Source organism: Alligator mississippiensis, chromosome 11 (genome assembly GCF_030867095.1).
Source record: "Alligator mississippiensis isolate rAllMis1 chromosome 11, rAllMis1, whole genome shotgun sequence".
NCBI classification, from domain to species: domain Eukaryota; kingdom Metazoa; phylum Chordata; order Crocodylia; family Alligatoridae; genus Alligator; species Alligator mississippiensis.
In genome coordinates this window covers 18,819,532-18,834,962 of record NC_081834.1, presented here as the reverse complement: position 1 = coordinate 18,834,962, position 15,431 = coordinate 18,819,532, and the positions used below count along the sequence as shown (strand labels likewise).

General features: G+C 42.9%; 2 protein-coding genes across 9 annotated transcripts in view; one reads left to right on the top strand and one right to left on the bottom strand.

Annotated features, from left to right (window-relative positions):
• The window catches only part of USP50 (ubiquitin specific peptidase 50), a 35,625-nt gene extending 20,739 nt beyond the window's left edge, over positions 1 to 14,886 (top strand). For 3 of the 4 annotated variants that reach the window (XM_019477453.2, XM_019477455.2, XM_059714647.1), the window contains 4 exons: positions 3,528 to 3,734; positions 4,507 to 4,649; positions 5,440 to 5,572; positions 6,669 to 7,756. In XM_019477453.2, coding sequence (XP_019332998.1) covers positions 3,528 to 3,734; positions 4,507 to 4,649; positions 5,440 to 5,572; positions 6,669 to 6,854 — 669 coding nt within the window. In that variant the 3' untranslated portion in view covers positions 6,855 to 7,756. Of the gene's footprint in view, positions 1 to 3,527; positions 3,735 to 4,506; positions 4,650 to 5,439; positions 5,573 to 6,668; positions 7,757 to 13,806 lie in introns of those variants that run through there. The other variant, XM_019477456.2, reaches the window with a different exon arrangement.
• USP8 (ubiquitin specific peptidase 8) overlaps positions 10,196 to 15,431 on the bottom strand; it is a 37,042-nt gene continuing 31,806 nt past the window's right edge. For all 5 annotated transcript variants that reach the window (XM_006259352.3, XM_006259351.3, XM_014605963.2 and 2 more), the window contains 5 exons: positions 14,882 to 15,092; positions 13,335 to 13,571; positions 12,095 to 12,237; positions 11,572 to 11,704; positions 10,196 to 10,930 (listed from right to left, as the gene is read on the bottom strand). In XM_006259352.3, coding sequence (XP_006259414.2) covers positions 10,745 to 10,930; positions 11,572 to 11,704; positions 12,095 to 12,237; positions 13,335 to 13,571; positions 14,882 to 15,092 — 910 coding nt within the window. In that variant the 3' untranslated portion in view covers positions 10,196 to 10,744. The remainder of the gene's footprint in view (positions 10,931 to 11,571; positions 11,705 to 12,094; positions 12,238 to 13,334; positions 13,572 to 14,881; positions 15,093 to 15,431) is intronic.

Genomic DNA, 15,431 nt, shown 5'->3' with positions numbered 1-15,431 from the left:
GAAGCCAATATGCAAAATGCAGGTCCGTGAAAATGCAAATCAAACCACTGTAACCCATACTAGAAGAAGACCCATTTCTTAAAGTGATCTTTCCAGAACCAGCCATCGTAGTCTTTAAACAAGCACTGGACATTGCCAACTTCATCACCAGAAGCAAACTTCCTATGGCCTAAAGCACACCGAACGTATCCAGACCATACCAGGACAAAAAATGTTTAACCCGCTAACGCATCTCCACCACTCCTGCAATAATTACACCCCACAACAGAACCATCAGCATTCCTGGATCTTATACCTGCACCTCCAGAAATGCAATACATATCATCCAGTGCACTAAATGCCCTGATGGAAAATACGTAGGAGAAACCAAACAACAACAAGAATGAACACGCACTGAAAATCTATCACAGACAAAAACATTCATTTACCTGTGGGTGCACGCTTCGCACAAGACAACCGCTGTCTCCAATCTCTCAGTTCTAATCCTCAAAGGGAATTTACAAAACACCTTTTGTAGCTGAGCCTATGAACTTCACCCCATAAATTTACTGGATACAAAAAAAATTGTGGACTAAATATAGACATTGGATTTATGACATATTATAACCTACCTGCCATCCAATAAACCCAGGTACCTTTCCACATTTTACCAGCTACATTCTATCACCAGGCCAACATTCATAGATTCATAGAATTAGGGTCGGAAGGGACCTTGTAGATCATCAAGTCCAACCCCCTGCCCTGGGCAGGAGAGAAAACCGGGCTCAAATGGCCCCAGCTAGGTAGACATCAAGCCTCCTCTTAAAGACCCCCAGGGTAGGAGCCATCACCACTTCCCTTGGAAGTTGGTTCCAGATCCTTGCTGCCCTGACTGTGAAATAGTGCCTTTGGATGTCTAGTCTAAACCTACTTTCTAATAATTTGTGGCTGTTATTCCTTGTTACCCCGGGGTGGGAGGGGGGGAGGGGAGGGGGCACTAGGGGGAACAGGGTCTCTCCCAAACCCTGCTGGTCCCTCCTGGTGAGTTTATAGACGGCCACCAGGTCCCCCCACCTCAGCCTTCTCTTGTGAAGGCTGAACAGGTTAAGATCCCGTAGCCTCTCCTCATAGGATCTGCCCTGCTATCCCCGGATCATGCAAGTGGCCCTCCTCTGGACCCTCTCAATGCTGTCCACATCCCTCCTGAAGTGTGGCGCCCAGAACTGAACACAGTACTCAAGCTGCAGCTTGACCAGTGTCACACAGAGAGGGAGGATCACCTCCTTGGCCCTGCTTGAGATGCATCTGTGGATGCACGACAAGGTACGGTTAGCCCTACTGACCGTGACCTCGCATTGCGGCCCATGTTCATCTTGCAGTCAATAATGACTCCAAGATCTCTTTCTGCCACTGTGCCCTCGAGAAGGGAGTTTCCCAGCTTATAAGTGTGCTGCTGGTTCCCACTGCCCAAGTGTAGCATCCCAAGTGTAGCACCCTGCACTTGTCAGTATTGAAACCCATCCTATTTTCATTAGCCCACCCCTGTAACCTGTTCAGGTCCTGCTGTAATCTGTCCTTCCCTACTAGTGTGCCCACCTCACCCCAAATCTTGGTATCATCAGCAAATTTAAACAGGCTGCTTTTTACCCCGTTGTCCAAGTCACTAATAAAGAAATTGAAGGACCGAGCCTGGGGGACTCCACTGCCCACTTCCCTCCAGGTCGAAAAAGACCCCTCCACCACTACCCTCTGAGTACGACCCTTCAGCCAATTTACAATCCATCTGACTGTGTAGGCATCAATGCCACAGTCACCTAGTTTTTTGATGAGAATGGGGTAGGAGACCGTGTCAAAGGCCTTGCTGAAGTCCAGAAAGACTACATCCACTGCGACACCTGCATCCAGTGCTTTTGTGACCTGATCACAGAAGGCAGTCAGGTTGGTCTGACAGGACCTGCCCCTAATGAAACCATGCTGGTTGCCCTTGTGCATCATCCCTGCTGCTGGCCCATCACAGATGTGCTTCTTGATGATCTTCTCAAACAGTTTCCCCAGGACTGAAGTAGGACTAATGGGCTTATAGTTGCCCAGATCCTCCCTCTTCCCTTTTTTTGAAGATGGGGACCACGCTGGCTTTCTTCCAGTCATCTGGCACCTGGCCAGAGCACCACGAATGCTTGTAAAGCCTTGCCAGGGGCCCCGCAATAACCCCTGCCAATTCCCTCAACACCCTTCCCCCTCTCCCCCACACCTACCTGTTTCACAGCTACTGTCTCCCATCCCCTCTGGTCTTCACTGCCATCCATTTTCATTTTCACAGACCTGCATTTTGCATATTGGCTTCTATTCCACCCAGGAGAGTGCACAAACACCAGCAGACTCTCGCTATGCTTGAAGAAGGGTGTTTGTGCCGGAAAGCTTGCAAAGAACAATTTTTTCTAACTATTTAGTTGGTTTAATACAAGATATCACATTTACCCAAAGAATCTTGTCAGCTAGGTTTGACAGAAGACAGCAGGACCCTGAGAGTGATGGAATGAGGCAGTGTTCCATGCTGCTGTTCTGGTAAGCCCTATTGTGAGAAGCCTTGGAAGGCTGATTCTTATATGTGGAAAAAATAAAAGAATACATCTTCCAGGGAAGATCACTGGAAGGAAGAAAGAGACAAGGTGTTTGGTACATGAGAGTAGCCTGAAGGCTTTAGGGAACAAAGGATGTCTGCAGCTAGGAAGAGGTTGACAGATAAGGCACTAATCCTGTAAAGGTTCAGGCTGTACTTCATTGTACACACTGCAAGTCGTTCCAGGGCTGTAAGAGGAGCCCTGCAGTTTGTAAAATTAAGCAAACCTTTGCCTGATCAGGGCCTTAAACCAAATCAGGGGCTGATAGATGAGGATGCTGACAAAGGGAGCGAGTTGAACTGCATAGCTCGTGTAGTATTTGAATATAAGAATCCACTCTGTGCTTAGCTAACCCTTTCAAACCAATCACTATTTTAAAATAAATTTGTCACCTGTAAGTATCTGCCAGAAGAAATGAGAGTTTTTATCAGTCTCAGAGTTGGTCATGACCTGTTCACCTGCTCATTATTTATGTTGTGCAACTGATTTAGTTTCTGTCCCTTAGCAGGTGACTGAAGCTTTTGAAAACATACGACTAATAGATTTCTGGTGCAGATTTCAGACACATCCATGCTATTAACAATCTCACAAATACATAATCATTGACCAAATAATGACTGATCTCATCCATGAGTCGCAGTGAACCAATTGTGATATTTTATTCATGAATCATATGTCTTAAAATGTAGCTAGGTCCCTGTTTATAAATATATAACATAATGAATCTTACAAATATAAGGGAACACCTGAGAAAATATTTGACTACCTCCTGGATACTTATCTGAAAAAAATGGATGAAAAAACAGAAGATTCTTTTGCAGCTGCCTTGACAGTCAAACCGGAAATATTTGCTTCTTGCACAAACATTAATAAATATTTAGACATTTCTGTAGTAATCGGTGTTATCCTTCACTTTTCTTCGTACAGTTAAACAAAAGAAGAAGCCAGGGAAGCATATCCATTGCCAGGGAAAACAGAGGGATTTCCCCTGAGACATCAGTCATCACACAGCTATTCGAGGGACAGCTGAGTTATGAAATCACATGTCTGGAGTGTCAGAACACAACTGATAAGAATGAGGTCTTTACTGTCCTCTCTCTTCCCATCCCTTCTGAGACTGCATGCTCTCTACAGGTAGGATTCCCATTGAGTTCTCCTAATCTCGAATTTAGTGTAGCGGAAGAAAGGTTATGCTAATATATTCTCTTTAAAAAATGCATTCTTAGGACATGCATATTCTAGGATATCATCTGTAGAGAGAAAAAGACTTTTGTGGGTGATGCCTTTTATTGGACCAACTACATGGTTGGGATAGACTTAGACATGCTTTTGGGTATCACAGTGCCCTTCTTGTCTAAGTCTTTCCCAACCATGCAGTTGATCCAATAAAAAATATTACCCACAAAAGTCTTGCCTCTTGCATATTTCATAGACCATCATGGCTACAACATCATTTCAGCACTACCATCTATAAAGGGAGACATTTATTGAGTTGAGGGTTTGACTTGGGGTTCCTCAGTCAGACTCGAGAGTGTTTTTGATTGGTAACAGTCAAGTTTGTGGCATTTGAAAATGCTCTGGGGTCACCATGGAGTGCCGGGTGTTCAGAGAATTGTCTACTTTTATTGTAGAGTGAGCAACTGAGCAATGCCTTAATACTTCTTAAATGTTTCTGTTGACGGGAAAGTGCAGATTTTAGCTGCTTCATGTTCTTCGTATAGTCATAATATCATGGCAGTTTCTTACTGCTATTAGCACGGGCAGAACTACAGAAGGTGACTTCCCCAAGCCAACAAACTGATGTATTGGGACTTCATCTCCTCAGACTCAGCTCTCTTGGCAGAAACTCACTTCTCTACAAACCCATTTGGGCCCTCATTTTACTAAACATGTTTTTCTCTGACAGGACTGTCTTGAATGTTTCTTTCAACAAGACATTCTGACTTGGAATAATCAAATCCAGTGTTCGTGGTGTGGGACAAAGCAAGACACTGCAGTGAAGACCTGCCTAGCCAAGGCACCAAAAATCGTTATTTTGCACTTAAAGAGGTACACACTGCATGGTAGGATGGCTGCAAGACAAGCAGGGAAGTTATTTGCATCAACAGGAGAGGGAAAGCACAGCACAGAGAAGCAGATTGTTGTACACACAGAGTACCTGGAGCATTTGTGGCCAGCTAGAGCTGACAAGACAAGCTCCTGAGAAACCAAGACAACATGTTTCACCCTTAATCCCCTTTTGCAATCCAAATCATGCCCTTGGTGCATTCTTGCTGCTCTTCCCTGCAAGGGGCAGAGATGAGAGATTGACAATGAGATCAGAAGTGACTCTTATGAAAGAAAAAAAGGGTTGTCTGTAAAACTAGGGCATTCAGAAAAGGAGATATCCAGTGCACGTGTACATCGTGCAGCCATATGTGAGTGATGGTGCCCATCCCTACAGATATTTACCTCTACTAGCACTGCCCTGAGTGGGAGGGGCTAAAACAGTGGCTACTGCTCTGACCTGTCAGTAATTAATGCTGACTAATGATATGCACATAGCATTAATTTGCTCTTTCTACTGCAGAGTTCTAAATATTAGAAATGTTTTGTAAAAGGAAATCTTTCAGTTCCTTAATGTTTGACTTGCTTACCTGACTTCAGGGGGACAGTGGAAGGAATGCTTGCAGTGCATTTTGAAATGCTATATTAGTCCCAAGAATTATTTTAAGTAGATAGAAAATTATTTTACCAAACAGATTAAATAAATAGACTGCAAAAGAGCATTTGCAATCATGAGAGGTTGGTTCTTGCTTGGTGACTGAGGAACATTATGAATAATCTCATATTTTTCCAGATTTGACTGTCAAGGCAGCTACAAAAGGAAACTTGGAACTGACATCCACTATCCACTAAGCAACTTGGATCTTTCTCCTTATGTCTATCCACTGTTTCGGAAGAATCCAAAATACAGCTTGTGCGCTGTGGTGGTAAGTTTGAAGCAAGGTTATCCTTAGTTGTAATGTCCATGTGAATGAAGCTAGTGCTTGGCCTTTGACCTAAACAGCCAAAGTCACCCCTCCCCTATGCATGTGCAGTTTAACATTTTTTGGGGAGGGAAAAGCACATACACAGTGATTGCTGATGTATCTGCTGTTGCAAGGTTACAAGGGGTCTCCTGAATTGAAAACTACTTCCCAAACTACCAGTTTTCATTGGCTAGCATTAGATGGTTTGTAGCCACATAGAAATAGTGGCTGTGCTCAGTGGCATTCGAAGTTGTATCATACTTACAAGACTGTACCCAGATGCAATCTGAATGTCTGGACATTGTATAATAACACAATTACCATGCTGTAACACACTTAGTCTTGTCTGTGTAGCTGAAAAGCAATTTGGCTCCAACTAATACTTTCTAATAGTTGTGAGGTCTGTACAATGACTCCAGTACAGCTTGGTCCCACTTACAGAGTGACTGCGCCTGTTTATTATGTGACTGCAGGAGTACGTGGAGTTGTATGATCCCTCATTGGGAGCAATTTCCTAAGAAGCTAGATAAACCCTCCCTTGCCAGTCTGTGATGCAATACATGTATCCTGAAGGCTGATTGCATCATTTGGCAAATACTTGAGTCAAGCTACTTGGTACATGAGCTGACTACCTATCCTGGTTCCTCAGTCAACCATTGTTGATGAAACCTCTCCCCTTTCCTGACTGGTGTAAACTTGTTTCCATGGGCAGACTTCCAAGACTGTAGCCTTTGGGTGTGGATAAGCAATAGGCAGCCAGTGAGATCCACTCACCGGGCATCTGGCCTACAGATAGGAGCTGCTAGCTGGTCTGCAAGGGTGATATTTGACATGGAAAATATTATTAGTGCCCACACACAACATTCATTTGCTCTTTCTATTGCAGAGTTCTAAATATTAGAAATGTTTTGTAAAAGAAAAGCTGAAATCTTATTTAGTTTTCCCCATCCCCACAACTGCTGAGTGCAGGTGAGAGTGATCACCAGGTTCTTGGCTTTTAGTCTGTTAAAGTGGAGTCATAGCACTTCCTGGACTTACTTGCTGCTTGTTGTTGCAGAACCATTTTGGGTATCTGGATGGTGGCCACTATACAGCCTTCTGCAAACACACTGTCACCCAGAACTGGTACAGCTTCGATGACTCGCAGGTCACCGAGATTCCACACTCCTCAGTGCAGTCTGCTGCAGCCTATCTCCTCTTTTACAGCTGTCAAGCCTTCTCTGTACCAACCAGAAAACATTAGGCCCATGGTTACAATTCACTGATAGTGTAAGCCAAGTTCTGTGTTCTCATTAAACTAGGGCAGTACCTGAATATCACTTGTTGTCTTTGATTATGTTTAGAAAGTGATTTCAAAGGTGAGTTTTGGAGTTGTGGCTTCTGATTGTAGGATGGTTCAAAAATCATGTCACTACCCTGTATCAGCAGAATTGCTTCTAAAACGCCTCTCGCACTAATATCTGAAGTATTATTACAGTGAGTATACCTAGCACTTCGGGGACTCTTTCTAAATATAAAGGTACAGAACCTGCCCTGAATAGCTTCCAGCTGGACAAGAATACAGCATAAACATGACAACTCCCTCTCTGCTTACCCCAGATTCTCCTCTTTTCCAGCTCACCAAGTGGACCAATCCATTTGCTCTGCCATAGCCAAAATATTTCTATGCTATGCTACAATCACAATTCTGCAGTGTAGACATTCCCCATACCTACTGCTTTCCCCTCACCCCTTCTTTTGTGAACGGGGAGGAGTCCACTCTTTAGCTCTGTGGTCTCTGACACTATTAGATGGCAGTGTATCTGGACCCTAACTTAACAGGTGCTACATAAAAAGCAGGAATAAAAAAGCTTCTCTTCACTGTTCCTGATCTGGGCCTTGCAGCAGCAGCTGGCTGAAGAGAAGCTCCTCCATCACCCTCCTGTGATACATATTCTTTCTAATACATCTTTGCACTTTACGAAGAAGCCAGGGAACAAACACAGCCTCACCTGACAAGTGCTTTTACTATTGCCTCTTGCCAGGCAAATGTGCCCTGATGGCTTCTGTGCTGTGCCTGTCTTATTACCACTGTCTCCATGCTTTTCCCAGTGGGAAAACTCAGTCTGATGTGCTGTATGCTTAAAATAAAAATGATGAAACCTCTTCCCAGCTAATTGTTGCTTTTAAAGAGTACTGCCAGATACTAGATCCCATGGCTTGTCAGTCTGCCTTGCGGCCACTCTGTTTTAAAATAGTTTCTAGCTCCTTGACATGTAAAGGAAATGTTCCATATCTGAACATGTCATCTTCCTGAGGGTCTGGACAGAGGTTTAAGCAGTAGCTGAGTTTTGATCTGCTCCACTTGTCTCGGCCTCTTATCTCTGAAACTTGACTATAGCCATTTGAAAGGTGAACAGTAAGTACCAGTTCTGTTTCTTGGTTTATGTCTATTCTTGGAGGTTTCATAACAAAGACATGAGATGGGGAAGAGACAAGCAGTCAGTGGTATGAATCACGTCTGTGTGCCAGGAGGTATCCACTACCATTACAGGTGAAATTCTTACTCTCCTGCAGACTAATATAAGGGGACAAAGCATGCAGATCTGACTCAGGCATCACCTTAATGACTTGCCTTTGACAGGATGCAAAGGACTTCCATTAAAAAGTCACAGTTTATCATGCAAAACCAGTAACTGTGCTACAGCAAGATCACTTTCCACTGGCACTCATTCTCTCTCTTACAACTATTTTGGCTTGATCAGATGTACTTTTCATTTGGTGCTGAGATCCTGCAATTTCATGGTACAAAAAAACATAGAAAACTAGTAGCAGAATGCACTAAAGTACATAGTACCTGAGCTGTAAGTATATTGTATGAGATGGAAGTGTGTGCAGATGAGAAGCTGATGATTTATCCACTTGATCTGAACAGTCGCTGGCCAGCTGATGCACAAAGGCCATTGGCCCATGTTTGCCTCAAAGAACGACTACTCTGCCAAGAACTTAGAAGGAGGGGTTTTATTTTTAAAATGGTGACTCTTAGAACAAAAGATTAAGTAGTTAAAGGCAACTTCCACACTGTGGCAGGCCAGACAGTGCCCACCCCATTTGTGTACTGTGCACCTCAGAATAGCAGACAAACAGCGATTAAAGCTTAAGCAGCTTGATTGGAGTAAACATTGAAAACACTGACTCCCTTTCCTTAGGGAAATCAGCCCTTGGTAACACACATGGAAAAGGATGTGGATGCAGCAAGAGAGCTTCTGTGGTGGTGATATGCAGGTGGCAGGGAGGACACACATGTTGAAAGGAAGTTCTATCTAGGTTTCAGCAGAGGAAGGGAAGGGAGAAAGCTGAAATTAAGCTGAGCTTAAAAGTACACACTTAGAGGCAAGACACTGCTATCCAAGGATCAAGCTTTGTCTTCCTTTCAGTACTAGTGAAGTCTGGCAGGAGATCACAATTTCAGTCTTGTCATATAACTTAGTAAAACCTCACCACTTCAACATAACCACTGCTGGTTCCTCTGCCAATAAAGTCAGAGGTCATCTGAAGCCTATGGGTGTGGGGCTTATTTTACTATAAGGTGGCATTCTATGAAGTTTTAGTTTGCATTACTGGGTTGCCTTACTTAACAGGAGATGATAAGCCCATGAAGGCATAATTAAGTGCAAGTTTTCAATATTCACTGTACATTGCCTGGATATTAACATTTAATTTAAGCACTGATGTTGTCAGCATTGCTTTCATTGTGACTGACTTCACATGGCTACCTCAGCTCAGCAGTTGTTGCCTTCAAGTTGACATTTCTGGTTGGTGAGCTGCAAATTAACCCTGCTTGCTCCCTAAGTGTTGCTCTGATACACTTCCCCTGCTGCTCTGTTTTCTACTTTGTGTGCTGTTTGCCCCATCCCTGATCCGCTACACATAGGCTTCTTGTGCCACTTGTGTGGCACATGTGCCTCAGGCTGGCCATCCCTGCCTTAAGACACTGGAATCATTTTTACTAAGGAAGGTCATTCTGACCACTTTATCCCCAACTCAGTTTGAATGCGTTTAGCACCTCACCTCTTCATGCAGTACCTCCTGCTATGGCAGTGTCAGCTCTCTAACTAACTGGGCAAGAGCCAAATGCACAGATGCATAGAGCCAAGAGTTCAGGCAGGAGTGGAAACTATGAAGACAATTGGAAATTGTTCCCAGATGACACGTGTAGCATGAACTAAAATGGCTCCTGAACTAATTCACTCAGACAAACAGCTGTCCTTTCACTGGAGCGTGTACAAGCTCTGTGGAAGAAATACAAATGTACAGCCCCACAACAATCCTGACAAACAATCAAACTGAGCAGAGGCTCAACAAACCCAAAACATATGTTTAACAGGATAGCATGCTTTTAAATAGTTTCCTCAGTAAGATTTTTAATGTATGTGTACATGAAAGTTTATATTAGAAAATTAAAAAGGAAAATCTTATTTCTTTAGAATAACTTTTAAATGCACAAATATTGACAAAAGCTAACAGAAAAATACAGCTCTGTTTTTATACTTATAAGTAGTGTTGCAGTTGTTTAAAACTGGGAAATAAAAGCAATCTTCCAAGTTATAGAGAGTCTCACAAAAGGACCACATACTTTTATTATATACATAGTTCTGATGTGCAAGTATGCAATCAATATGTACACTTACATTCCTAACTGTTTACATCATTCTAGAGTATTCACAGTAGAATCAAGCTTAAGGTTAGAAATGTGAAAAGGCCATAACAGTGAAAAAAAAGAAAAAGAAAGAAAATCAGGATATGCCTGGGGTTTTAAGAACATTTTAACCTACCTGTTAATTGATTTTAAAGGACTAAGCTAGAATTTTGTTTTGCAGCAGACTAAAAATATAGCTGTCGTGAACTAAATTGTAACATAAGAATGCTTGCTTTTATGATTTCACAGATGTTGGTATTACCAGAAGCATTATCAGTCTTCTGACTCAAGCAATAGCACTGACCAGGAAGATAGCGCAGCAGACAAGCTGCTGCAATCATCTCCTAATTCTTAAAGTGACTATATATTTGTCATGGATTTGCATGTTAATATGCATTTCTATACCTGTATTGTGCATTTATAAAGAGAATCAATTTTTTTCATCCCATATTACTTTACATGGCTATTTCTGCTGTTCGCTGTTCAAGAGAGGTGTAAAAGAGAATATAAGCTGCTGAGGACTTCACAGAAGATGCTGAGATGTCAGACACTTCATGATCATCAAACTTATACCAGTGCTGTTTTGCAGGGTTTTTGCAGTAGGCTGTGTAGTGCCCTCCATCCAGCCCTCCATAGTGATTCTGTGAAGATCAGGAGTGAAAAGAAATTCAAACAATTCTTTGTCTTGGCATCAGTCTTTTCTGAAAAATGTTTATGGTGGCACAAACTATGACCAAGTACATCTCACTGCCCCTTGTCATGTCACACCAAAGAAAAAATCAGTGGTATGACAAAAACAGTAATAGACTCTGCCACTTGCAGAGACATGCATTAACTCTGCGGCAGGAGAGTACAGGCAGCTTCAGCTGCTTGTACTCTCCAGCCACACTGGGCAGGTGCTCCAAGCCCCTGGAGCACCTGCTGAGATTCCTTAGGGTGCCTCTCTAAGTGACTGCAGGGGACAGGTCTGACTGAGCAGGGAAGGCAGGGAGATCACATCACCCCTCGATGGTGTGACAAGAGTGGGACAACAGTTAACATGCATTTTGCCCAGTAAAGCAGATGCATCATGGCTCGGCTGAATTCCAGATTTTGACCAATGCAGAATTCCACTTCATGTTGGGTATTAAGCCCTTGCTGCTACTTCTATTCTACACTGGACTAGGCCTAGGCAGGAGGCCTAGAAAACTTTGTGATTCATGTGAGGACTTTACAATACTAAGATCAAAGGATTTTAACAATATGGTTTTATGGCAAAATGTTGATGTCTGCTGTTACTCACCGATACTGCAAACAGGTTGTATCTCTTCAAATTACTCTTTGAACCAATAACATATTGCGACAGGTCAAGACTTTCCAAAGGGAAATCTACAGATGTTTGAAGCTTTTGCTTCCACCTTCCATCATAGGAAAATCTAGAGAAAGTAAGAAGCAGAACTGGCTTGAGCAGCAGGTCACAAGAAGTTGAAGCTGATTTCATGCATATTGTTATTTCACACACTCTGGTTTTAACCTACAAAAACAAGACTAAATTCTTTGTTCTACAACTTAAACAGAGAATCAGGACTACAATAACGACCCCCCCTCCCCCCCAACATTTGTGCACAGAATCCATTGTACGCCACACTCAGCTGGATTACTTATAAGTGTTTCCAGAATTGGGGCTCAGAACAATGGGCAACACCAATGGACTCAGTTTTTCTGCTGAACAATCTACGTTTCAGGAAAAGGCTGTAGCCCCAAGAAATCCATAAAGGCCAAGTTGGTTCTATTCAAAGATACTTTTTCACAATGCAGCGTCTTACCGTTTCAAGTGCACAAGAAGAACAGGTGGCAGTTTCCAAATCTCTATTTTTTTCAAAGAATCTCTTCGAGTTTTGCAATGGCTACAGTAAAATCTGTTGTTATCTGTGAGTTTTTCCTCTTTGGAAAATAATCTAAGGCAGTCCTGGAACAAAAGAGAAGCCATATATATTTAAGGGACTGGCATTTCTAAAACTATGCACAGCTCAAAAATTTGCCTGATATTTGGCTTTGAATTTGTGACAACCATACACATCCCGTTTTTCAGAATTAGGGAACTCTAGCCCATGAATTCACACCTGAAACAGGACTGCTGCTAAATCTGTGCAACAAAGGCTAAGTGCAGCTAATGCATCTTGTTTAAAAATGCAAGACAAATGTGAGGGGACCTGTAATGGGAATGTTATGATAAAAGGCCTATTAAAATAGCGGTGGGACAGTAGGAGTGGGTTTATAGTAATTTTTTATCTTCCACAAAATTAAAAAAAAAAAAATAGATGAAAGGCTAGAAGGCAAGAACCTTTCATAGGGCAGATCTAGAGTGGGGTACAGTGGAGTGGCTACACCCCCCTTTTAGATTTGAGTGCACTATGGGAGTCTCTAGGGACTTTTTAAAGAGCTACAAATCCCCCTCCCTCATCTGCCCCTGTTGCCTTCCCCGCTGTCCTAAGGATGGGGGAAGCACAAGAGCTGTTCCTGTCCACCCCAGCTGGGCTGCTCATGGACTGGGCTCAACTGGGGACAGGGAAAGTGGCATTGCAGGTGGGAGTGGGATTTCCTTCCCTGCACTTACACCTGCAACTCAGGGGACAGGCTGGGGGCAGGGGAGGCAGGGAACTACTTTTCCATCATGCATTTCCCCAGGTTAATGAAGCCCATACACAGCCTGGCTAAGGTGGACAGAAATGGCTCTGGTGCTTCCCCTGGAACAGGGGAGGAAGGGAAGGAGGAATTTTCACTTGGTTTAGGAACTTCAAAAAAGTCCCTGGAGGCTTCTGAGGGTGGTTTGCCTGCATTGGCGGCTGGGAGTGGTGGGAGCAGCCACCTCTGCAGTGTGGTTTGCTGCTCCTGCAGCCCCCCATGGAAAATCCACCCTGTGCTTTACTCAACGTAAGACAAAAGACAAGTCTCCTGAAATTTCTGACATCTCTCTCAATCAGTCAGGGCAGAAACACCATCCAAAAACCTAGGGTTAGTATTTTATTATAGTAAAAGTATCCGTTTTCTCTCCTGCTAGCTTACCTGTAGTGTGCATTTGCTAGTGGATGCAAGTGGCAATGACAAATACATAAATGCCTCAAATGTTCGGGACTTTTTATGACATGTCAAACACTGCACTGTAGATTTGAACTGGCCTTGGAAAAGTGCCACAATAATAGATTCATTGAGCTGCTTGTGTTTGTGCCAGGCTAGTTCTGCTGCTTTAAGGTCATCAAGATGATCATTATTTTCTTCTTTATATCTCTTCCTATTGTCAGCCTGGATAATAAGAAATGAAGATGCCTTAATCATCATACAAGCATATGTGAAGAAGACAGGTTAGATTGTATACATGTGCACTTTAGAAAAATTATGCAAGAGGTTTTAACCAAACCTGTATTTCTCATCTAGCCCCCTGTATTTCTGGGTTGCCCCCTCTAGCGCTTCCTGTTGTACAGGCTTAACTCCTACTGTTAACTCCTACTGTTACACTTTGTTCTATTGCTTTCCACAGAAGACCATGAAGAGCAGCTGCACAGGCCTCATGACCAGCATACATAAGTCAAATGGTTCACAAGCTGCACTTCAGGCATCTTGTCCCCTTAAATAAAGGGGAAAAGAGAGAATGAAGAAAACATATTTTCAACATGAACAAACCCCTGATTACCAAAGTGCTAATTTTATTAACAGGCAACTCAGGATAAGGTATGCAGGAGTCTAATGGATCCATAATTATCCTCAACTATATGCTCTTTAAATATGAGGAAGGGTTGCAGGAGTTCTTCATTCAAAGGACCTGGCTTGAGTCAAGCAAAGGATATAACAAGTAACACTACGCAGAAATCATGGAAACGTACTTCTTAAAATTAAAAACACACAAACACCATAGATGAAGTAATGGACTGTGCACAATGCCACATGTAGCTAAATGGCTACCTGATTACCCCCTTACCATCAGCAGTGCCTTGGGGCTCAATTCTTTATCTCCCTTCCTGTACCTGCTTTGTTCGAAAGCATCTGCCTCAAAGATGGTGCAAAGCTAGTGTAGCTAGCTCCACAAGCCTGACCTGCCTGCTCTCTCTACACACAGAGGTCAGGGCATACAGTGTCTTGGTACAGCCAAAGCCACCCAGGCAGCTGAAGATTAAGGTAACGGGCCTGCTAATTCTATCTATACCATAGCAAGAAACTAGTTCCACTAAAATCCAGTTTAACCATTTGGGGTGCCTGCAGACGTGAGGGAAGTCTACTCCGACGCGCTGTAATTATAGTGCGATGGAGCAGACTTCATTAATCGAGTCTGCTGGAGCATACTAATTAGCATGCGCCAGCAGCCGCCACATCTGGTGTATTAGCATCCCTCCACTTCAAAGTGGCAGCAGGGGACACTTTAACTAAAGCTTGTTGGACAAGCTTTATTTGAGGTACCCCGCTGCCATTTTAAAGTGCAGGGATGCTGATACACGACATACTGCAGGCACTTTAATTACAATGGCTCTTGGAGTCACTCTAAATAAAGCACCCCCCTCCTAGCCCTGGAGCACATGTAAAAACTCCCTTATTGTCAGTTGTCTTGTGTAATGAGTTACTTTATTTAGGTCTTCATGGAGGCCATCCATTAAAAACAGGAGTAATTCCTGGGAGTCTTGTTGGCTGTATCCTGCAAATTGGTCATTGATCTTCCCAATTGTTGTTTTAAAATCTTTTGGACTGATAAATTTATACTGTCCTGTCCACAAAGCTTTCATTATCACACCAAATTCTTCAGCCACTTCACCTTTATGTCCCAGAATATTCGACCTGTACAATTAAAACAAATATTATCTGTTACTACAAAATGTTAGTTCTTTCTATTTAAATCTAAGACTATGAGAAGTATTTTTTCCCAAGATTAGGAAGTCCTCAGTTAAATTCTCATCTTGCAAACAGTTGCGTGTTTAACTTTACACATGCAGATAACTGCTTGCAGAATGGGTCTCAATGAGAGTTGCATGTGGTACTGTTCTCATACACCAGGGATAAGGAGTTAAGATACTTTACAATCTAGCTCCATAATCAGAGAATGGGTTGCAGGTCAGGACATTTTTCACTTCTGATTTCTACCTTATCAAGTCTTGGCTTTGATATCCCAGTTGATGG